The 25,523-nt window shown below is 42.9% G+C and overlaps 1 protein-coding gene across 2 annotated transcripts in view; it reads left to right on the top strand.

Moving 5' to 3' along the window:
* Window positions 1-439: 439 nt before the first annotated feature.
* The window catches only part of LOC310957476 (adenylate cyclase 9), a 42,497-nt gene continuing 17,413 nt past the window's right edge, over window positions 440-25,523 (top strand). For both annotated transcript variants that reach the window (XM_083928053.1, XM_083928052.1), the window contains exon 1: window positions 440-4,444. In XM_083928053.1, coding sequence (XP_083784179.1) covers window positions 2,542-4,444 — 1,903 coding nt within the window. In that variant the 5' untranslated portion in view covers window positions 440-2,541. The remainder of the gene's footprint in view (window positions 4,445-25,523) is intronic.

Here is a 25,523-nt window from a genome sequence, read left to right as displayed (position 1 = left end):
ACAGTAACTCCCTGAAATGACATGTAGAACTTTTAACAAAAGAAAGAACAATTAATAAATAGAAAATAGACAAAATATAATAATACGTTTATTTGATATAGTACATTCTAGAGACACAGTCTTCACATGATACAATTGTTAAAATAAGGTCTCTCTCCTTTCTAAGCTTCCCGGCCACCGTCCTGTTTAAGCTTCACGACCACCGTCCTGTTTAGGCACATGTCAAATACATTATTTAACTAACGTAGCCTGCCTTATTGGTCTGCTTAAAAGGCAAGACCGGAAACCGTGATTTTTTAAACTGTGGTTTGCTTGACAGGCTGGTCCCACCAACCCGCTCCGCCACAACAGCTGGGGGAGGATTTCCGACCCACTCACAGCGAAGATGGTGGCGTTTACAGGAATGGGGATATTACGTTTACCCGGATAGAGACGGAAAAGCAACCGCAAAACTCCCGCTAAAGGACTGTTTTTATTTAGCCCTCAACTCCAACAGAGAGCTATATCAGGGGGGAAAAGGGAGGCAACCAGCGGCGGACGGAAGAGGACGCACCACAGCCAGAGCGCACAGTGTTGTGTTTGTTGGACACATGCATGCCAGCGAAAACTAGTGCTATCCAGACCTAAGGAATTGGTTGAGATAAGGAGATAGTGCCGTTTGTGGGCGTTCTTTTTTTAAGTAATCATACGGAGGAGATATCCAAGGGTTTCCTTCATTGCTCTGGGGATTTTCGTCTTTGCTCCGCGGGGAATGCGAGGGGAGGAAATCCAGCCTCAGCTCCAAATAACCAGACTTCTTACTGGGTCTCCTCTCCAAACGCAGGAAATACGGCCTGGGAAAAAAAAGTTTGGGAGCCTTTGGAACAGGAGAGGGCCTATTGCTGACGTTTTGCACGCGTTTTACGATGTGATTTTTAAGTAGTCTAACCTACCACTTTTTTTGTTTGAAGCGTTTCTGTTTTTCCACAGAAAAAGTTGATGAAGAGCATTCAAATGTTACACGCCGTTGGTGTTGTTACTGCAAGAGTTTTGATCATCACTATTTATAGACCAGCCTGTTCCGACCGAGGCTGTTCCTCGTAGCTTATTTTGCCAACTGCGCGCAACAAGTTGCAGACACTCCCAGCAGAGGCAAATTTACACTAATTTGGGACAGTGAATGCTGTTTTTCTGCGCTTCTCTTTTCGGATTACGCGTCTTTGAAAAGCGCACCTCTCCCCGACCCCCTCTTTGGAAAGCAGAGGGGGAATAAACGGTGGAGATCCGGAGAGGGAGTTCAGGAAAGGACGGGGCTGGATCCGTGGGAATAGGCCTGCCTGTCAGGCCTCTTATGATCTGGATCTTGGGCTGGACAGGGCTCCCATATAACTCAGTCTGGACTATTTTCAATGGGCCAACCGGAATAAAGATGTAAGGAGAATGTATGGGAATAAGACATGCAAATCACATACACACCGAGCCATGCATGCGAAGGGGTGTAGTGGAAGGTAAAGCCGTCTATACCCTCTTTTTTGAATTAAGGGAATTAACAATTTGCCCACCCTTTTTAAGATTTAGCATATAAAGTAAACCCTGAACCAAGAAAAGTCTTTTAAGTGAAGACTGATTATTATTTTTGAATAATACAGTTTTAATGCTTTATGGTGGAAAATGCATACTTTCCACACGTTTTTAATCTAGCACATCCAGAGGTTCATAACGCAGATATTTGGTAGGGTGTTTTTAAGAGGGGTGTGGGGAGAGGAGGTGTGAATGGACCATTTGTCGCGCATGTTGTGGAGATAAGCGGGACAGTGTAACTTCTGTAGCCACTTGCTGTGCACAAAGCCAACTGCTGACAGTCTGTATCTGTATGTGCTCATACAATGAAGCCCTGGACCTGAACGCTGTTTTCCACGCAAAAAAGAGACTCAGCGTTACTTCGGAATGAAGATAAATCTGGGCTTTTTTTCCTGACGCTGTCTGACTTTGTAATGTCATCAGCATCGAAATATTGCGCACATCCAGAGGAGGTCATTTCCAGTCATTTAACGCCAGGACCGACTTGATGAAGGCATAAAACATTTAAAAAAAAACAGTTTCATCACCAACCAGTCCTTTCCGAGAAGGATGTTCAATTCAGGAGTCAGAAAGAGTGATGACAGTATTTTTACCGCAACTGGAGAGAAAGCCGGGCTCAAACCCAGAGCCTCTTTGGAGAAGGATACATGTTATGTGAGTACTGACGCAAACCCGGGGTCGGATGATGAACTGCTCAAGACACTGGAAAGGCTGCTGTGTGCGTAGAAAAGACGTCTGTGCCGTGCTCACCATTCATGCACTGTGATTATTCCAACAAACACCTTTGCTCTCTCCCTCTCCCCCTCTCTGTCTGTCTGCCTGTCACTCACTCTCACCGCCGCCGCCGCCTCCCTCCTCCTCTCCGTGCCACATGTGCACACACGGTACCCACGCAACGCGTCTCCCGAATGCCTTCAGAAGATATTATTAATATTTAATCCCTCTCCCGCAACAACCTCGTTTCTCGTCACACCAGTCAATATGGCCACTCTGCAACATCACCGGCAGCTTCTCATGCATGGCACGGAAGTGAGCTGCGACTCCAGCGGGGATGGCGCCGTGACCGTGCGGATTACCAACAGCGCGCCACACGTGCAGCAACATGAGCCACTGAGGGCTGCCAGCAGTGGAGCAGGAGGAGGAGGAGGAGCTGGAAGCTATGGAGCTGTGAGTAAAATGAACCCTAACCTCCACAAATGCAGTATCTCCTCCAGCTGCAGCTCAGCAGACTCCAGACCTGCTGGGACCTCCATCTCCAGGGTGCACAGGAAGGCGCCCCCACTGTTCGAACGTTCTGCTGCTCAGTGCTGGGACCCCAAGTTTGACTCCCCCATCCTGGAAGATGCGTGCCAAGAGCGGTGCTTTCCTCAGACGCAGCGGCGCTTCCGATATGTCCTGTTCTACCTAGCAGTGTCAGCTGTACTCTGGGGGGTCTACTTTGGGGTCAATAGTGACCGCTGCAACCCCATGACCTTCTTAGTCCCCACAGCCATCTTTTTAGTCCTCCTAGCGCTCCTGTTTTTGTTCACCTTAACCCAGCCCTACACGTGGCTGTATAACCAAACCTCCTTGCTCCTGATTGCGCTTACCTTTGCCATCACCTTAGCTCCGCAGATACAGACTGCTGGCTTCACTGAGCTGGAGTGGGCCGGCGGTGGGAACGCCTCATATCCCTCAGCAGACAAAGTAGCACCACTTCCGACCCCATGCATCTCCCCTGTTGGCACCTTTTCCCTGTGCATGGAGGTTCTGTTGTTGTTATACAGCGTACTACATGTTCGTCTGTATGCCTCGGTGATGCTGGGGCTCCTGTATTCAATATTATTTGAGGCATTGGAATGGTTGCCACTGCTTCAAAAGAGTTATGACACTACTGGATGGGGGACAGGGTTAGTGGGTTCTGGTTCCGATTGGGAAGAAGACACCCTCCGCTGGCTGGGCCCGGCCAAAGCTCTGCTCCACCTGTGCGCCCATGTCATCGGCATCCACCTGTTTATCATGTCGGAAGTGCGTTCCCGCAGCACCTTCCTCAAAGTGGGCCAGGCTATCATGCACGGCAAAGACTTGGAGGTGGAGAAGGCCTTGAAGGAGCGAATGATCCACTCTGTCATGCCGCGGCGAGTGGCAGATGAGTTGATGAAGCAAGGTGATGATGAGGGTGGTGGTGAGAATTCTGGAAAGCGGTATTCCTCGGGTGCCTGCTCTGCCTCCGCCGTCTCAGTGGGTGGTGGAGGAAGCGGGGGAGCCTCACAAGTCCAAAGTGCCACGAGCGCCAAGAATTACCCATACAACAATCACAAACGCAAGAAGACCTCAATTCCCCGTGGACAGATAATCTTCCGGCCTTTCAATATGAAACGCATGGAGCCTGTCAGCATCCTCTTTGCAGACATTGTTGGTTTCACTAAAATGTCTGCTAATAAGTCAGCACCAGCCTTGGTGGGCCTCCTAAATGATCTGTTTGGACGTTTCGACCGGCTCTGCGAACTAACCTGTTGCGAGAAAATCAGCACTTTGGGAGATTGCTACTACTGTGTAGCTGGCTGCCCTGAGCCTAGGCCGGACCACGCTTATTGCTGCGTAGAGATGGGCTTGGGCATGATCCAGGCCATCGAGCAGTTCTGCCAGGAGACATGTGAGACTGTCAGCATGCGTGTCGGCGTCCATACAGGGACTGTCTTGTGCGGGATCCTGGGAATGAAGCGCTTCAAGTTTGACGTATGGTCAAATGACGTCAATCTGGCTAACTTGATGGAGCAGCTGGGCGTGGCGGGCATGGTCCATCTGTCAGAAGCTACTGCCCGATTCCTGGATGACCATTACCAGAGGGAGGACGGGCGGGTGGCGGAGAGAGCCGGGCAGACTGTGGTGGAGAAACTGAAGGGTAAGTGTCTGTTCACGTCTAACTAGGCAGTTTTCTACACAAACTTAGTCAATGTGCAAAAGTTAAATAGTTAAGTTATAGAAAATTTCAAGGCAATCATAAAGAGAGAATCACAGGTTTTGAACAAGTTCTACTGATTAATAGTTTCCACTGTTAAAGATATATTTGTAATTTAAAAAATACTTATAAATCCAGTCCATTGAGCTTGTGATAAAATGCTCAGCACAGAACTTGTGCTACATAGCCGAACAGCGCAGCACAAGGTACAAATCTATAATAATTAGAGCATAACATTGCATTTAAATACAGTCAGACATATAGGGTAAAGGTTGAAAGCCTACATTGTCTAAACATGTACACCTTAGCATTTGGTCATCAGGGTTGAGTGAGGTCACTGTGTGCCTAGATAGCAGTAAAATATGTTATCTGACCAGTTAGTCCTGTTGAAACGATGTACCAACAGAAGCAGGAGATCGGACTACGAGATCAAGAGATTAGAGCTCCAGGAAGAGAGAAATGTTTTGGTTTATATCAAGCGGATATTATTCAGCATTCAAACAGCAGCTTATATCAAATGCCAAATGTTTTCAGAAATCAGTAAACCAATTTAAATGATATAAAACTGAAATAACGAGCAATCGTTGGATGCCCCCTGGGCGCCTCCCTAGGGAGGTGTTCCAGGCATGTCCAGCTGGGAGGAGGCCTCGGGGAAGACCCAGGACTAGGTGGAGAGATTATATCTCCACACTGGACTGGGAACGCCTCGGGATCCCCCAGTTAGAGCTGGTTAATGTGGGGAAGTAAGTAAGGGAAGTTTGGGGTCCCCTGCTAAAGCTGCTGCCCCCACGACCCGACCCCGGATAAGCGGTTGAAGATGAGATGAGATAACGAGCAACCGGCACATATAATGTCATTTTGAGCAGCACTCTATAGATTTATTTTGTCCTGTATTTGAATGATAGAGAGATCTGTCATTGAAATTAGAAACAGTAACCTAAAAATACACCAAATGAATTTAAAATCCTTGCTACGGACAAATGTTAACAACTTGCATAGTAACACTATTAATGGACACGTGGCACAAGAATGATAGGATGAGTAGTATTTGTCATACACAGCAATGGTGGCTTTCACATAAGACATGTTAAATTTGATAATTTAGATGAAGTTAAAGGGCATCAGTTGTACTACACAGATTTGGCCTTCTCTAGGATTAAATACAGATTCGAACCATACAAAAAAACTGTTAAGTCCAGATCAAAGTGTCTAACCTCCATTTGGCAGTTTTTCCTCTGAGCGATCAGTCAGTGCAAGGTTTGGTTTCATATCTCTGACTGTGTTTGAGGCTTGTTGTTGTGGCAGGCCAGAATGTTTGAGCTGAGATTTGCAGTTGATAACAGAAGGGCTGACCGGCTTTACTGTTCTGAGGCAGATGTACAGAATTTCAGTGGAATTAAACAGGTGTTTATCATATCTTGTCCACCACTTGTGGGATGGGAATGTTGGTGCAAGGGGGGCATCAACTAGACATACTACACTGGACATACACCACAAAGGCGGAAAGATATGGAAATACATTTGACTTGGCTATCTGAAACTTGTGAGAAATCCCACTACTCACTCACTCACTCACTCACTCACTCACTCACTCACTCACTCACTCACTCACTCACTCACTCACTCACTCACTCACTCACTCACTCACTCACTCACTCACACACTCTGTGGAAGACAGCATCAATGGAGCTAATCTCTCCAGTAGGGGATTCCTCTTGGGCAGTCTAATCTTAGGTCTCTCGCAAACAGAGACTATCTGTTCTATTGTCAGGCCTTGTGTCAGAGTGTATTCAAACTTGGCTCTAAACGGTGCCATCACTCTCTATTTCCAGACTGGCGAACAGTGACAGAGTGAGATATTGACATGCAGCTTTTGTCTGGGAGTGAAAAGGGGAGAAGAATGGCATCTAGTTTCCTGCCAAAAACAGGGACGCACAGTTTCCTGCTCAGAAGAAAGAGATGACCTTAACAGTTTGCTTTTCTTGCAGTTTTTTTTGTAGAGAAATGGCCATAGAGAGAAATTGACATAGCACTGACATAGAGGACTAAATCGTCAGAATCACATACTGCTGCTTTGTGTGGGAGATGGAGAGACTGGAGAAATTTTTTGAAGCGAGTTACGGCGAATGGTCGAAAGATCAGATACATTTTTTGTAGGTGTTCATGATTTTAGTTTGATCATCTTAAATTTGCCATTTACCAGATATGTGTCACACAGTCGGAATACCTTGACTTTTCGCTATGTTAAAAGACTTATTATTAAATTTAGATGTCAGAAATGACGGTGTCTCTGTCCCATGGCTGACGCCTTCAGTATCCTTCTACATATTTCATTCCGTACAGCGTCTTTCATGTTGAAGTGTTAGCATGACTGATGAATGGAATAAGTAGGTTTTTCTGTCTGTTAGCTCTTCTGACTTACTGCCATTTGCTTCCCTCTATTTCTGTCTCCTTTTCTTTCCACACTCTGCATCTCTCCCTCTGCTTTTCCTCATCCTGTTGTGATATCACATCCATTGCCTCAGACTTTCACCTGTCACCCAGGCCTGTGCATGTGGTCTGTTGTGTATAGCTTGGCTATTCCAGCAGGCCAAATGATTCGCCTCAGATAACGTGCTTCCAACCATTCTCTTTCTGTTAGTATCTAAATATCCATCAGCCCACTCTCCTTTTAAACAACAACAACAGCAGCTGAGCCAGGTTGGTAAGATACTGTAGTTTGTAGCACAACAATTTATCGGTTTTATTAAAGTGCAATATTCAAATTGCAGGATCTCAGCATTTGTATATACCGTAATTTCCGGACTATAAAGCGCACCTGACTATAAGCCGCACCAGCTAAATTTAGGGTAAAATACAGATTGCTCCATATAAAAGCCGCACCCAACTATAAACCGCAGGCGTTTTGATGTGTAATTACCGTAGTATATAGGGGTTCCTGCTACCACGGAGGGGATTGTCGGGACAGAGATGACTGTTTGGGAACGCAAAGCGTCCCATTTATTAACAATAAATCTTTCAATCATTCAATCAAACTTTCACATCTTTGACATGGCGAACAGCATTCGTGCAGAGTACAAATAATACAACGGTGCAAAGTAATACAAAGTGCTCGCCTGTAACACGGCAGTAAAAGTGCAGTCCCGCGGCCGTTTACGTTTTCAAAATAACCAGCCATTCATTGATGTCAAGGGTACGTGCAGCAGCTCTATTTCCTTCTTTGACAGCCAGATCGATTGCCTTTAACTTAAAAGCAGCATCATATGCACTTCTCCGTTTGTTTTCCATGTTGAGGGTGTTTGCATGAACACTTCCTTCGCGCAAACTGTCGCTGAAGCTCTCCTACTCTTTGTTTTGCTCTCGTTACCTGGCGCCAGATGTCTGCCTCGGTCTCGCGCATCCTCGGTAGTGCGCGCCCCTGGTTACCGTAAGCCGTAGAAAAGCCGCACCGTTGTATAAGCCTCAGGGACCAGAACGAGGGAAAAAAGTAGCGGCTTATAGTCCGGAAATTACGGTAGACTAAATATCTGTCAAAATACAGCTTGGAATTAAGTATTGTATTCTACAGACTTTCTTTCTTTCTCAGGTACTGAGCCTCACAAAAAAACACACACTACTGATGCAATCACCATTCCCTCCAAAATCGTGAATCATATGGCAATTGCAATATCAGTCAAAAATAAGCACAATGAGATATTTTTTTCCCAAATCGTTCAGCCCTTATCAGTAGTTGTATCAGAAATGTAATGGATTGTAAGAGATGACGCAGCAACAATCCAGTCACATCACAGTGCAGTATATGGAACGTAGACTTTGTCAAGACTAAAGTAAAGCTGAAGTTGGTCATATTTGCTGAAACTCTCATTATTTCCTAACAGCACATTGAGACAGATGGTCTGTGAAAAGATAATAATGCCCTACCTCCGTCTTCTGTTCCTGTCTGCTTCCAGAGCTCTCTCTGTGTATGCTCCTAATGGTATATGCTAGTTTTAAAAAAAACAAAGATAAAACACTAAACACACAAATCGATTGACACCAATTGGCAAAATTGGGTTGTCTTTAAAATGTTCCCCATGGAGTCACTGGGTTCCCTGTGTTGAGTGTTGTAGCATGTGGAAACGCAGTTTAAAATCCATGACACTATATCAGCATGGTGTATATCTTGCAGACTCAAGGTTTGGACCTTGAAGTGTTGTTATGTTATCATAGGGTTGCACTGGCACCTTGTCAGTTTCAGTCTGTGTGAGTCTGGAGGTACTGCCTGTGTGTGCGCATATTTGTATGTTTGCATGTGTCTTTTTTTGTGTGTCTCTGTGCACATATTATCCCGCAATGTGTACAAACCAAGCCCCAACCACAGCTATTTCCTGGTTGATGTAATACAGAAGTGCTAAAAATTTCAGTTCACCGAGTGTCCACACGGGGCAGGTTTCATAATAGAGCAATTTCTCATTGACCCCCATGTTAAACAGGCCGTTTTTACAGCGTATTTAAACCTATTTAAGACCTGGAACAAAAAAACATTCTAGTCTCTATGCTTAGGTCATATCTCCATTACAACACTGAGGGGAGTGAATTTTTTTGTACTTGGAGGTTAAAGGTTATGAATAATTAGGGGCGTGGTCTCTTGAGTGACAGCTAGTCACTGGCCCTCACTTCTCCTCGGAGGTATACATTAGCCAGAAGGACGTATCTCCCTCCCCCCCAACGTCACATCAATGCCCTTTTTTGGTAAGGGGAAATAAGGCAAAGTCAGAATCCGGCAACCTCCCTAGGCGAGTACAATTGAATCAAGTTGAGAGAACAGAACTCGTCGTAGAGGCTACGTCCATTTTTCATACAGTCTATGGTACAAACCAAGCCTATTCTTCCAGTGCAGTGTGTTGCAGTGGGAAGTCCATTCCCTCAGGGCTGGTTAGTCTGTGCTAAATCAAACATGTCACCTAAACATGCAGCAGCAAAGGGCAGATCCTTAACCATAACCAGGCCAGCCCCAGTGGGTCATGTGCTTTGCTATTCTACTACTTTTGTATCCACTGTGTTCTGGTAAAGTGCCATTTCAACTGTCTCATACTGTAGGGAACTGCCATACCACCATTACTACCACTTCCATACCACCTCCATCAAAATTTGTGTTGCTCTGCAGCTAGTTGAATGATTTTGTTGTGAAAGATGTTCTTTATAAGAGGCCATAATGCTTTGTCATGGATTTGTCAATAGTTCTCTCAATTAGCAAATCCTACTCTGCAGATTAAGATTGGTTAAAATCCCCCCTTTCATCTTGTCTTCTCCTATGGAGTCATGTAAGTTCCACATCTAGATCACCATAATACACTATCAGTTGTCCATTGACCCAAGGCCAGTCTTAGTGCCAAATTTTATGGAAATACAGTTTGTTTGAAATTTGGCTGAGACTGGAACTTTAAAACTAATAGGTCAAGACAAACAGTAACTTCTCTGATGGTGAGGTTCCCCTGGATCATTGATGTTATGTAACGTTTAGAATTTGTATTCAGGGTGTCTAGCAACGGTTGTCTGTGCAGTTTATCACCAGCTCTGCCCCACTTTATATTGTTCATAGCAGACCTTTTTCCCAGAATGCAAGGCACCTTTCCACAACAAGGCAATTAAGACAAGATATAAAAGACAATATAAAAGAAGAGATTTTGACATGCCACAGTAAAACAAACACAGGTGTGTAAATAATAAAATGAATGATGGCTGAATTACATTTATCTGTTTCAGTTTCATGGACCTATCGTGCATGCTGGCTCATCGTCACACTGTCACAGTATGTGTATGTATAAATGATAAATAAAGAAAATAAAAAAATTAAATTGTCAAATTTGGATAATTTGACAGACTTTTTTTTTTTTTTAACTTATAAAAAGACGCATTTTGAAACCAGCCCCTGCAGAAGAGCCCCATGAAAGCAGGACAGGAAAAAGCGCAATGTATTTCATGTTTATTTTCTGCAGCCAAACTTTCTCAGGTGTTTTCAGTCGATTTTAATACTATTATAGAACATGGGAAGGACAGGTGAGCAGTAAACAGTTACAGCAGATACGTTTGCTCTCTCTGTTGCATTATAATTGTCTCTCCTCTTCATTTTCACCTTTCAATGAGAGCTACAGCGCTGCATTTGCCGGTCAAACACAGTGTGTGTGTGTCTTTGTGCCTTAGGGCATACTCACACTGTCCTTCTGTACCGCGACCCGGACTTTAGGCCAGGGCCGGCCAATGCTTCTTGCTGTCCATACGCCATCACGCCGTAACACGTCACACGCATTGATCGCGTGTGTGTGGCTTTGTTTACAAATCTTTCCACAGACCTCGGAGTTTTTGTGCGTCTTGTCGACTGTTTTTGAATATTTTCATCCGACCAAATCTGCAGTAAACACTCCACCTCCGCATCACACCAACGTGAACCTTTCACCGCCATTGTTGTTGTTGTTAAATGTCTGCGCATGGTCCGTCCTTCTATATGCATGTCCGAACAGGCGGACATAACGCTAATGCCGTAGGGCTCGTGCTCGTGCTCGTGCTCGTACACGTGCGCACGCTCGTGCTCGTACATGTGCAAACGGCTCCGCTAAAGCCCACCTCTTTCTTTGGCCGCAGTTGTGCGCGGAGCGGGTGCACTCACACTGCTTAAAGGTACTAGGCTTTAGCTGAAAAAACGGTTTTGGCCCCGGCCAGAAGGACAGTGTGAGTAGGCCCTTAGATACACAGACGGACATAGATGCACACAGATATTTATCACTGAGAGGTGAGCAAAGACAGCAGAAATTAATTTAAAGGCCTTTGTAGAGTAAACTTCCTGTGTGTTCATGTTTCTGTTTGTCTTTTTCTTTTTTCTCTCTCTTCCGGTTTTCAATGTTCTTCTCCTGCACTTTCACACACGCCATCTTCAGTATTCAGTCCTCACTTTCTTCGAATGCTAGTACATACCTCTTCCTCAGCATGTCTGTGTTATAAGTGCACTTGTGTGACCCAACATGGCGTTGTTTCGGCCTTGATACCTCGTACCTCATTTGTTTTCATCAACGCTACCACTCCAAGGTTCAAAGGTCAACTGTAATCGCTTGACTAGGTGGTCTCACAAAAGTGTCTGTGTGTCTGCGTCTGGCTGTCGTTGTGTATGATAACAGACTAAAAAGAAAAATGCAGTAACAGTATTTACAAGAGTTTAGGTTTTAAAAAAACTGGACTTCATGTGACTTGATGGTGGTAACATCCTGGTAAAAAACTCCAGTGTTTTACTACACGTCTGCCACTTTGTTAAGTGATATGAATAAATGTATTTGAATTCTTCTTTTCTTTTCCTTTTTTTGTATTTAGGATTCTTTGATGCCCAAGATAAAGTTGTGGCACACAAGTTTGAATTCCAGGAAGAGTATTTTGCATTCAAAATGTATTGAAAATGACCTTGTTCTACATTTAAGAGCGCACACACCAACTGACAAAGATAACTTGTAACACAGGCATTTTGTGAATAAAAAATATAATTTATCTGAAAAAAAAAGAGGTTCAACAAAGTTAAAAGATATTCAAAGATGAAAAGTCATACAGTGCTAGGGGCTGTACTGATTTGTTTATTTGTACAGAACTGTCATGGCACAGGAGTTACAGTTGTGTACCGTTACACACACTGTACCGTACAGGGTATGTAAATGCATCAATTTGAAACAAAAAGTTTACAAGTGTGTGTTCTGCCCGTAGAGGTTTAGCTATAGGCTGTTAGCAACATATGCTGAGGTTTACAACACAAGGGAATTGTATGCAAGTCAATCACACTATGGTGATAGCAAATAAAACGCCGGATCTGGAAGACCCAGGTTCCCCGTCAGCTACAATGGCAACACAGAGAGAGCTGTTTACAAGAGAAGGATGGTGTGTCTGCATTACTCCACTTATATGAATGGAAACACATTGAACATGCTATATTCAGCTTCATCACCGAGGTGTGCCGATTATGCTAAATGTTTGCGTGCTTTAAATGTTTAAATATATAGCTACGATGGAACAAACTGAAACACTTCTTCTGATGCACCAATAAAATTTTTATCATTCTGTGTATTTTAGTATTTTCAATTTAATAGCACAAGCAACGCTTTTCAGTGTGATGGCTTGCTGAGACCTTTTACCTTTTGGTAAAGTGTTCCTACATTGTAATAAAGAAGTGTTTGGAATGTTCCTTATTTTTTTATAATGAAAATACTTTAACAAAGTTGCCACTGAGCAAAAATTTACCTCAGTCCTCAGCAAGAAGATTTTGTCTGTCTATAATAAATGAAAAATAAACATTTACTCATGCATTTTTTTTTGCTAATGCTGTGCGTGCGTGCGTGCGTGCGTGCGTGCATGTTCCAGAAAGACAAAGGACGGTGTATATCTGACGCTAAGTCATAATTACACAGTGACAGCCAGAAGCCAAAGAACCAGCCGAGTACACGGGGAGGCTAGAAGCACAGATAGCAAGAGCTTTCTGCAGATAGTCTTCTTTTTTCTCTCTCTCTCCTCATCCACATCTCTCACCCTCCATCACTAATAGACCTTTAATAACGCTTTATGTCATCCTCTGAGTCTCTCCCTCTTAGAGGATCTGTTGTGTCAAACGCTCATTTGCTCTCCCACACAGCAGCCTAATCAGCTTTCTTTTATTCACCCAGCCCACGTATTTTTTACGAGGAGCTTGACATTCCTATTGCTCAAGAATGTGTTGAGTCGTGTGTGTGTCTGTGTGTGTCTGTGTGTGTGTGTGTGTGTGTTCAGTGTTGATAAGCGTGCACAACCCTGTCCTAGCCTGATTGCATGTGCAGTGCACACACACACAATACATGCACTTAATCTTTAACTAGTCTTTGAAGGCAGTTTGCTGTCCATGTAATACAGTTTTCTATTTTTAGTTCTGAGCTAATTTCAGTGATCAACTTAATCCCAAACAGATGAGTCACCTGCTTGTATTGTATTTAATTTTTTAGGGAAATCAGCAGGTCTGTCCAGTCTTTCCAGCATGTGTGTATTTGTGTGCACTTCTTGTTGCACATGTTGGTTTGTGAGTTGTCAGTCAAGCAATGAAGTATTGCGACAAATTACCTTGTCTGTACACGTGTGTCTGTTTGCCTCTATTCAACAGTAGGAATGTGTTATGGCAGGAATCTGGTGATATGATATGTACCATGATACAGGGTTATGATCAAATATCCAAACCCTATATAAGGATATTGCTACATACAATTACATTGTCTAATAAACAAGGTACTTTATTTTTGTGAAAAAAAGTGAGCAAGATTAGAGAACACTTTCAGATACTTGCGGTTACCTCCCAGTTATTGGTGTCAATCTGGCACCTGGTGACACTTTACTTAATTGTCGGACACACCCTATTTATCTGGCAGCTCTCCTGGTTACTTTGCAAGATGGTGACTGAAACCCTGAGACAGCAGGTTGGCCAAAGATGAAGGCCAAAGGAATGACCCTCTCAGCCATCAGAGAGAGGATAGGCGCTCCAAGAAATAATAAAAAGGCTAGACTTGCCTTTGCTGAGAAGCATGTTGTATGGACAGAGAAGAGAACTGGTCCAGAGTGCACTACAGGACTGGGGAAAGACTGAACCCAAAGTGTGTAAAGAAATCAGTTAAATTTGGAGGAGGAAGTGTCATGGTTTGGGGGATGTTTTTTGCAGCAGGAGTTGGGCCTGTAATACAGGTCCATGGCAGGGTGAATGCAAATGTTTATGTGAACCTCCTTCGGCAACATGCAATACCTCCACTGCAATTGTTTCCCAAATACCTCAAGGTAAAACTGACAATGAGCCATCCACCCATTATCTAGACCCATGAAGGGAAAATGAATGGAAAGAGACAGGATGTCAGAAAATGTATATTATGTTCATGTTTATTTCAGTATACACTTATAAACAGTTATAAACCCCATAGAGAATATCTGGAAAATCCTTGGCAACAAAGTAATGTCTAAGAAACCCACTACAGTTACCAAACTGTTGAAGAGACTGAAGAAGAATGAACCAAGATCAAACCAGAGCAGTGTGAGAAACTAGTGATGTCCTGTGGGCGCAGATGTGCTGAAGTCATTCAAAGCTGTGGCCTCTACACTTCCTATTCATTTTTGAATCCTATAGCCCGAAGAAAACATTGTTTATATCTTTTTCTCACCGTGTTTTTCACAAAATAATGATTTTTGTTGAAGTGCCTTGGTTACTTAAAAAAAACATGCTAGTACAGCAGTGGTATAGCCACAGTGGAAATACTATTAAATTCTGATCGATAAAAATAAACTAATTCAGAATAAATCAAGTATTTATAATTTGTTCCATAATTCTGATCTCCAGAGTAGACCATTATAATTGACTTGCCAGAAAACATGTGGAAATTATCATCCAGATATGAAATGACCTATATCGGGATTAAAGATTTTGGACATATCCCCCAGCCCTAATATAAACAAAACAATACTTGGTACTTCTTTCGATACCACTGCAAAAGGGAAAAAAAGTCCATGGCACTCAAAATTCCCAGCGTCCCAGCCCTATAAAAAATGTGAAAGGAGAGAGAGAGAGGTAACGTTCAACAAAGGTCTTTGGCCAGATTAGAACAACAAACGTGGTTGTGTGGTAAACAGCAGCTCATACCATCAGGCCACCATGAGTGGGGTTGTTAAAACTTTCGCAATGCTGTTACTTTGGGAGAGTGTTTCCTCTGCCTTGTCATGCACATCGCAGGTCATCGAATGCCGGATAGCCCTGATAATGTACTTCCTGTGCACCAAGGCCTACCTGACACTCCTGTCATACTGTTATAATGACCGGCTCATACAGAATGTATGAGTGTCAGAGAAGCAGGGGTCAAGACTCAAATGTGTGTGTCTGTGTGTTTGTGTGTCAAACTTCATTTTGGGTTTCCACTCATGGGGCCACATTAATATCTTCCATTTACCTGATAGTTCTGTATTTGTGTGCATGTGTGTATTGTAATATGTCAACAGTTTTAAATTCCACTGTTGCGACAGCTGTGGGTGCCAGTGTGGCAATAGCAGCTGGATGTCTCTACTTGTGTGTGTGTGTGTGTGTGTGTGTGTGTGTGTGTGTGTGTGTGTGTGTGTGTGTGTGTGTGTGTGTGTGTGTGTGTGTGTGTGTGTGTGTGTGTGTGTGTGTGTGTGTGTGTGTGTGTGTGTGTGTGCGTGTGCGTGTGCGTGCGTCCACCATTTCAAGTATGCTGGAGTGGTGCTGTGTTAAACGGCTGTTCTGAATAATAGATAAAGAGTGCGGCCTCAGGCCTGTTAAAAATCCATGAGCTTCCTGTGCACTGGTTTATAAAGCTAAAGAGCTTGTCAGAGAGAGAAAACGAGTTAATAGCCAATGTGGGGAAAATTAAGGATGGGATTTGGGCAATCAAAAACCCAATATGTCAAAGCACAAGCAAAGAAAGCAAGACAATCACATTAGGTCCTCCTTATAGTGGAAGGTAGTAGTACCAGTTTAACGTTCATTCATACCTTCCTCCATAATGTGTGTGTGACTTCATTGGAACCCTTTCCCTTAACCAGCCTACTTCAGTCAATTATTTCCTCTGTTTCTGAGCATGCCCTTTGGTCTCAAAGAAGCCGTATGAAGTTGTTTGGTTCAGTATATGTAGGTGGAGAACAACTATGGGGCAAGAGTCAAAGCTACGGAGTAAGTATCTCCAATCAAGGAGGACTGTGGGATGTACACCTAACTTTTATTACTGCTTACTATAAGTTTTTGGTCTCATTGCATGCTGGTCAATTAAGGCTTTTTTTAGTGGAGTCAGCATGCCTCTGAGTCTTGGCTTTGATTTTATTTTTATAATTTGATTACAACACAGTGACGACTGCTGTTACTAAAAAGTAACCTTGGTGGAAGTTTAAGTTCAGAAATGCTGTGTCAATTGTTATTATTGTCATTATTCTTAAATAGTTCTATTTTATCAGGTGAAGAAAAATATATCAGTAAAAAAAAGTCCTTCAAAATTAGAAGTCTAAAACATCCTGCCATGTCAACCACAGGACCAACCTAATGTCAGAATACATTTCAATGGAAGAAACTGCAGCATGCAAAAAGAAAAATATCCGGGATCCTTTTATAACTTTTCTACAAATTCAACAGTAAACACACCCAACATACCTGGAACCCACTCATAACCCTTCAACAAACTTCACCGTAAATATATATAAGCCACATCCATCACCCTCTTTTCACCCTTTTCTACCTCCCTTTCCTCCCTAACAGCACCTCATAATGGCACAATGGAGCACCAGTACTATAGACTGTGATCTCCAATATTCTAAATGTTTCTCTGTCCGTCGTAATCTCACTCCATATATCTCTGTCTTCCCTAAATGTTTTTTTTTTGTCCTTATCCGTCTGCCTGTATGTCTCTGTCCGTCTGTTTGTTCCAGTGTGTCAAACCTGTTTTTGTCTTGGGTTTTTTGCAAACTCTTTCTCGTAGTTGTACAATGAAAATAAAGACATTCTATTCCATTCATAGATAACTCCTTCAGTACCTATGTGTTTAATATTGATGACCTGAAGCTCTTTATGTGTTGTAGTTTGTGTTTTTTGAAAAAAAAAAAGAAACCACTAACCAACAAAATGGCAACTGCATTTTTATGAACACCGTGATTGTCCAATAAAACACTACGATTAGTGATTCATGAAAATGCTTGCATTTTCTTTTCTAAATGCAGCATTTGGAACAAAACATCTGAGATGTCTATCTAAAAATGTAAGTACTGACCTTCAAAAACCTGTTTCAGTCCAATCCTATCATAAGCATGTAAAGCACTGTTTCCTGGTGGTCTGTGGAAAGAGAGAGTTGTGTGACATTAGAGGGAAGAATAGAAGAGGGAGGAAAGGAAGAAGAAGGCAGAAGAAGGAGCATGTTTTGTGGTCATGACCCTTTCCCAAGGATTTCCCACAGTCTAGCTCAGGGCAGCCGAGGAGGTATGTGCCTGTGTGTGAGTGGGCGACAAATCCATGGCATACAGCAAAGTGAATCACAGCATGACTGTGGGACTCAAATGAGACCATACAATTGCATTTGTGCACCTCTAGAAATATGTTCTAGTATAATGTGTTCGAGTATTACAAAACCCTGCTGCATGTGTGTATTTTGATACAATGCACTGTTTACCTACCAGTGTGCTTCAAGTTAAAATGTGGTCAGATGTGTGCTCATGCGTGAAACAAAGTGACATGTCGGTCGTCATCGGCTTCCCCTTTGCAGAGGGTCCAAGGTTGGTAATTTTTTGATCAAGGACTGTCCTCCGCTGAGCGACAGCCTCCCCTAGAGAAACTCTGTGAAGTGAGACACTAAAATGCATTTTAACAGCTGTGTGTGTGTGTTTGTGTGTATGTGTATGCGTGTGCGTGCTTGCGTGCGTGCATGCATGCGTGTGTGTGTGTGTGTCACAGTGACGCAGTGACAGTCTGAGTGCGTCAGTGTTCCTGTCAACCCGCTGAACTACATGTCACATACACACTTGTAGGATCTTTTGACAAACAGATGGTGAATGATGAAAAAGGATGTATGCATTCTTTAAGCATTTTGCCTTTATAAGTCAGATGTAATGTTAGTGGAAAACAACAGGAAGAGAGAGAGAGAGAGGGAGATTTTTGGAAGCCATCAATCTGAAAGCAGAATTGTTGTCCAGACTCTTAGTCTTTTGTAAGTGGTTCCACTTAGAACAAGTTCTGGATACCCTATTGTACCCCAGGGATGATGTGCTCCAACCCTAGGGAGTTTCATCCACTCGGCTTCCAATAGAGGCTTTATTATATCCCCAGAGTATGATTTAAAAAAAAAAAAAAGATTAAGGAGGTGGAGAGAAAAAAAAAAGGGAGGAAAAAGAGTGAGGAACTCCCTGGACTAAAATGATGGCACAGAAGAGGAAAGGGAGGAGGGATGGATGGATGGGAGGGAGGAATGGGAGCGTATTTGAAGGAGGATCGTGTGAGAGCCTCATCCCTTGGTTCCATCAGCGTGTCCAAATATGGAGGCATCTGCAGTTGCATGCGGCCTGTTCTCAAGACCTGCCACTGACCAGGGAGAAGACTGGAGGGTAGGAAAGGGGGGGTAAGATGGCGGAAAAATGAGAGAACATGACAGCAGAGAAAAGAAGAGAAGAGTAGCTAGGTATAAAGATAGGTAGAACACATAAAGGAAACAGGGAAAAAAGAAAACGTCGAAGGGAAAGGTTAGAGCAATAGTTAAGTAGAAGTTTGACAGTGGGGAGGTCAACATTGTAGACAAGTTGAAGTCTATTTTTAGTGTTGGATTTGTTTATTTTCTGACTGTTCCGAGCAGAAAGATGAAAGTGAAGAATGAGAGAAAAGGTTAGATGAAGCTCAAAGAGAGAAGGGGAAGTTAAAGCCACCGCTCTCCTTAATTTGTCTTTTTTCTGATTCAGTTTTGAGGTCGACTAAAGTTACTTTGACGATTAATAAGTCCAAGTTAATGCTGCATGTTAGGATTCCCTCTTGGTCTAACTCACATTCACGCACATTTCCGCCTTTCGTGTGTGTGCGTGTGCGTGCGTGCGTGCGCGTGCGTGTGTGTGCGTGCGCGTGCGTGCGTGCGTGCGTGTGCCCGTGTGTGTGCCCGTGTGTGTGTGCGCGCCCGCGTGTGTGCGTGTCTGCGACCACAGGTCAGCTGGCGACCTTTGGGTCACTAAAGCTATGGTTTTGATCATGCACTTGGAAGCCGCCATACGGTTAAAAGGTCATTTGTCAGGAAGTGCAGGATCCAGAATGGGACGGCCTCGTGGGGATTGTCTGAAATGTCTGCTTTAGACTAAAACCTTCACCCAGACACTCTCACAGGGAGACTGCTGAGAAGGGCCTGTGTGTGTGTGTGTGTGTGTGTGTGTGTGTGTGTGTGTGAGAGAGAGTGTGAGTGAGTGAGTGAGTGAGTGAAGCTAATCAATCACTCACCAGAATTTGAGTGAGTGAGAAACTATGATGGCAACAGCAGGTTTGTAGGCCTGCAACTAACAATGGTTTCCATAATCAAGTCATCAGTGTTCCCCACATTTGTCTGGTTAATTAATGAATTCTGTTTAATGTCAGCAAATTGCTAAAAAGACCCATCATAATTTAAAGACTCTTGAGATAGATTAATGTGCTTCTTACAACTATGTGATCTAGAGAGAAGCAGCAAATCTTTAAAATGTTTGCAAAAACATTGTTTGAAATTGTTTAAATGTTTATGGTAATTATCAACAATGTTTAAGGGTAGTTTTCTGTGAGATGATGAATTCACCAGGTGTTTCAGTGTGTTTGAATCTATGGTTAGAATCTGTATGCACGGCTGTGTTAGTGAGTAAGGAGTGTGTCCGTAGGAGAGTGTTTTTCTGATGTGTGTGTCTATGGTCTTCGGGTGTACATGTGGAATGTGACGATTCGGCTACGCTTCCTCTCCATTCATCCTTCTGTTCATTCATTTATTAATTCATGCATTCACAACCTGTGCGTGTGTGCGTGCGTGCGTGCGTGCGTGCGTGCGTGCGTGCGTGAGTTTGCACGCTGTTGGTCATTTCTAATAAATGAGGATATTTCAGGCAAAGGCGATCACACTGCAGTCCACTGCCTTGGATGACTCATGTGTGTGTTTGTGTGTGTGTGTGCGCACACACGCACGCGCATTTGGATACATCCAGAATGTCTGAGACAGGCAGATGCTTGAGGGTGGTTTGTGCGCTCTACATTGCTACACACAGGACCACATCACGGTACAGTTGTTTTTATTTTTTTATATTACTGCAGTTGTAGTGTTGCTAATGCACTTATCAACAGGTGACAAACAAGGTAGATCAATTGAATTAACACAATAACTGAGTGATGAAGCAACAAATGCTGACTTGAATGCAGATGCTTTTACTCGAGGCTCACTGAATTGTCTCGTTGATGTGTATCATTTACCGAGGCCTTCAGGGTCACCAGTTATCAAGCCAATAAACACCTGTGGGCGATTCTGAACTGAGCTTGTTGTACTGATTAGCACAGATGGCATCAGCCTCGCCATTTGGACCTATAGCTGCACAGATCTGCCGTATGAAAGGGGTATAATTGTTAGCACTCACTTCTTGTTTGTCGGGGTACACCTACAGCTGTTTCTCTTTGTGTTTCAGAAATGTGTGATAGAGGGTCTCACAAGCTTGAAAATTTCCATCTCACAAATAACCGGATATGAGCTCCAACAAACCCTCCAGAAATTAAGAAATTATCTGAAACCAACGCTGCCTTTGCCTGGTTCCTCGTGAATAAACAAAGCCAGCGTTGCAGCGTTACAGCGTACCTTCGTTGCGGTTCTGTTACGGATTCTCTAGCCCCTCTCACACATGAACTGCAGACCTGAAAATATCTAGACATTAACCGACGTTCATACGTGAAAAACGGCTTCTGTGTGAAAGGGGCTTTTGTCTGGGTGTGTGTTTGTATGTCCGTGTGTATTCCAGTTGTTGTAGTGGCTGTCCTCGGTTGAACCCTCTCTGCTCCAGCCAGCTGGTCTGAATACATCAATAAAAACCATTGAGTTGCATTGAGACTTTAGAGTGCTGCTGTCAGTTTCTTTCTCAAAGTGCTGCCTTCACAGAGCCCGGAGAAGATCAATACACAAACACACACGTAAAATTTACACACACACACAAGCACACACACACACCCAAGAGACCATTGTGTTTCAATGCCTTTAGCTGCACAAACTCCGTAGTAAGGTTTAGCTCCGTTATGCCATATAGCTTTAAAAAACACACAGAAGATACAGTGGCACTTCATTTTCTACAAAGCAGTTGACACTCAAACACACACACACACACACACACAGAGACACACACACACACACGCATGACAGAAAACAAAATCTTTTCAGTGTCTATTATGTCAAGCCTTCAAACGCCCTCACAATTCAAGGCCTGTTATAGAGTTAAGAGCTAGCTGTTGATAAAGTTAGAAAGCTGAAATGGAAGTAGACAAGGAATGTGGGTTATGCGAGGCATGCTAAACTCAGTGACCTTCAAAGTGCTCTCAGTCTCTTCCTCCCCTTCACCATCTCTTAGCTGTTTGCCACTCTGCTTTCACTATCTCCCCGTGCCTGTGTCTCTAACTTGTCCGCATTTGCCTCTGATGCATAAGAAGGAACATCTCAAGATCTCTGGTCATTCTACACAAAATAAAATAATTTGGGGTTACACGACTTTTGCCTCTGAGCTAATGGACTTCAGAGAACAGCATTGTGTGTGTGTGTGTGTGTGTGTGTGTGTGTGTGTGTGTGTGTGTGTGTGTGTGTGTGTGTGTGTGAGAGAGAGAGAGAGGGTCAAGACTTCATGAATGGCCTTTGTGGCACGCTTGGCAGAGGACTCAAACCCTAAGTCACGGCTGTTGTTGGCCTACAGGCTGAGGACACCTGCCAAGACAACACTGTCCCAGGGCACGGAACAAGAGACACAGTGCTTCCAGACTTTCCGATATAAGTTCATTGTTAGTTACACATTCATAAATAATTTTATTTATGCAGACAGGGAAGCGGAACAGAGAGCTGTGGTGAAACTCTGCCCATTGGTTCCACAGTGGCAAACTTAACCTCTGGTTTATCTTTTTATATTTGCATTTTACGGCTAATTAGCCATGAATCTGTAAAATCATCCTACACGAAAACATAGAAACCGGCTTTAGTTCTTGCAATAATGGTTTATGTTTATGTTTATTTTTATTAATGTGATCAATTTGACTTCATGGCAAGTTCTTATTCCACGTTGTTACATCTTAAAATTGCAAATACTTCAACAGTTTCCAAGGTTCACTCTGCAAGCCTTATTGTTCAATTCAGATCTATTGCTCAGCTCTGATTATGTTTTTTTTTGGCTGCCAACATCAGATTACAGTGTGAATTGATCACAGCCCTGAACAGACCTGCATACGCAAAAGAACAACAACGATGTCACACGCAGCACACTGTCATACAGAAGTAAACATGGAGGCCATTGAAGTCAGCGTTTATGGTTTCATTTTTAAGTTGGTGTGCAGCCAGTGGAAGCCAGCACATTCATGAGAATATGATAACAAGTATGAGGAGAAAGAAAGACAATTTTAAGCATGCATGTGTTTTTATGGTGGAGGTGTGTGAGGATGAGGTATTGGATTCAGGAGTGGTGGGACTGAAGTGAGCGAATTAGAATTGGGACGAAGGCTGACCTTGAGTGACATAAAAGTGGCCTGAAAAGATCATTTTCTATGTGATTTGTGTTGTTGACAGTGTAATGAAGAAAAAAAACAGACCTGCTTCACTTGGGGGGGAATAAGATCAAGCCACTTTTTGTGACGTAGCCTTGCCTTAGTTATTTTGAGTAGGAGGCTGGAAAAGCTGAGAGCCTTTACTGAAAATGAAACACACGGAGTTGAAGCAGTACTTCCAACACAGCTGCTGCTCTAAAAAAAAAGCCCCATTTATTGTTGTTTTATAGAAGTTGTGAGTCGATTACTCTATTATTACATTCAATTTTTGTAACACAGACTCTCTAAAAAATTGTAGAAAAAAAACAAGAGAGAGAGTTAAAGAAAAGGAGTACCTTGTACAGAGAGTGAGGATCAAATGAGATGGAGAGATCTTTATACTGGAGAAACATCCAGTGAGAGGAGAAACTGACAAGAGGGGGAGTGAAGTGTGTGTGTGTGTGTGTGTGTGTGTGTGTGTGTGTGTGTGTGTGTGTGTGTGTGTGTGTGTGTGTGTGTGTGTGTGTGTGTGTGTGTGTGTGTGTGTGTGTGTGTGTGTGTGTGTGTGTGTGTGTGTGAGCGGCTGTTAGATACACAAAAAAGTGTTGCAAATATTCTGTGCTACACAAACCAACTTATGAACACACCCACTCAAACTGACGCACATGCTTTCACATATGGGTCAGCGGATCATAAGTCACACTTACACAGGTTGACACATCATTGCATCTCTTTCAATTTTTCTACTGAATAAGTACAACATGTTAGTTAACCTGACATGTAGTCGGGTCGTGAGGAGTTTCATTGGATGGATCTTTCTCGTTCTTTACTCCTAAAGCAAAGTTTTCACACCATGCATCAACGGAAACAGAGTTCAACATTTAAAGAGATGTTTTGTTGATTTTAAAGCACATAGCAATGTAGGCAGATTGTTCTGCAGACATTGTCCATGATACAGAGCTGGTTTAAAATGGGCAAAGTATTCCTTGAAATGCTCTTGTGTTGTGAGGTAGCATCAACTATTTTAAAGAATGATTCTGAAAAAATGTGTTTAAGTTTTTCTTCTCTTTTTTTTGTATTTGTATATATTTTCAAATGAGTTGTTTCCCAGCCACCTAGGCTCATTCACTCCAGATAATTTCCAAAATGAATATAAAACATCTGCAGAGTAAATGCAAAATATAGAAAGTGGAATTCACTTAAAGCTTAATTTTACACAGTAAGGGCTTCAGTTGCAGCTTTCTTATACTATGAGTACCATATAATATTAAGAGACAATACGAAAAATTGAATGCAAAATAACAATGCAAACATATAATATTTGTTTGTTATTTTTAAATGATCTACAATTATAATCCTTTCAAAACAATTCCTACAAAATGTAGAGCTGGGCATGCATTGGTACAGTAAAAGTAACTCTCAAGCCCCTGTCTCACATACTTAAAAGCTCACTGATGCAGGAATGGGCAGCAGTAAGGTTGCTACAAAAATACGGAAGTAGTGTTGAATTGGCTTCAGTAGGTGCTGTAGGGACGACTTATGTCCGTGGAGTAGGAATGCCAAATGAGGGCTTCCCTTTTAAACTAAATAGTTTACATGACAATGAAATATAACACCAGCAATCAGAGGCATAGAAGTTAGAGGCAGGAAGCTCATAAAGAGTACTGGACCAGCTTCCTTTATGGCCTACAGTTGCTCCTCCAGTCATCACTGTGTGCTAACAAGGTTAGCACCTTTAGCTGTTTGAACACAGAGGTTACTGTGTGTTTGGACAGTCTGATAGCGGCTGGCTACGGGCCACGACTCTAATCCACTGTTTGTATATTTCCTTGTTGGCCCTACGCTAGTGTGAACATGGCCAGATCCCCGGCCTTATGTGCAAACATAGTTGGTGAAACACCCAGTATTGCATTACCACCTGCTTGTCAGTGTGTGTGCATCAACAAAGAGTGGCTGCCGAGGGCATGTCTGCTACTAGCCACTATTTTCACAAGTGGAAAATCTTTTCACAAAAGCTAAAAAATCCTGAATGCCCATCCTTCAGAAGTTACGAGTGTTTTTGAGACTTCAAGTCAGATTTAGTCTCATCAACATCCAGCAGTGTTTGTTTCCTAATGATATAAAACAAAGAAGATACAACCAGTACATAAGGTATTAGTACTCGATAATTTAATTAAAGCAATTCTTACCTTTCTTGCATGTGTCAGTTAGAGCACGCAGCGCTTCTCTCCCCCCTCCGTGACTACTGACGCTACCTCCTTCCCTGAAGTGTGCGGTGAGAGCGAAATACTGCGTTAAAGTGCATTAGAAAGTCAAAGTGGAATCTCCTACTAGAAAATTTGGGGGGGATCGACCTACCCCGAATTTGCTAGTAGGAGGTTCCACTTTTTCAGGCATTCCAGTGCACTTCGCGTAGTTGGAGGTCTGAAACTTCAGACTTCCCATTGCAGTTTAATGCAGCATGAGCAGCACAAGTGAAACAGAGTGACAGATGATGAGCAGGAAGCACGTCAAATAACTTTACTCAGACCAAATAAAATGATTGTTCAGACTTTTTTCAGAAATATATGATAATTGAATATTGTTGAGTTTTAACACCTGGTGGATTTCTTTTACATTTTAGTGTGATATGTACGCTTATTAGGAGCATTTTAAGATTACACAAGAAAGTGTTAAATCACTGACCGTGCTGTAAATTGACTTTCAGCATCAGATTAGAGTTTGCAACTGTAACTTTCAGCAGTCCTCACGTCAGAGGAATTGTTGCCCAGT

The sequence above is a fragment of the Echiichthys vipera genome (assembly GCF_963691815.1).
Source record: "Echiichthys vipera genome assembly, chromosome: 2".
In the NCBI taxonomy this organism is placed as follows: Eukaryota; Metazoa; Chordata; class Actinopteri; order Perciformes; family Trachinidae; genus Echiichthys; species Echiichthys vipera.
This window is presented reverse-complemented; position numbering and strand designations above follow the sequence as displayed.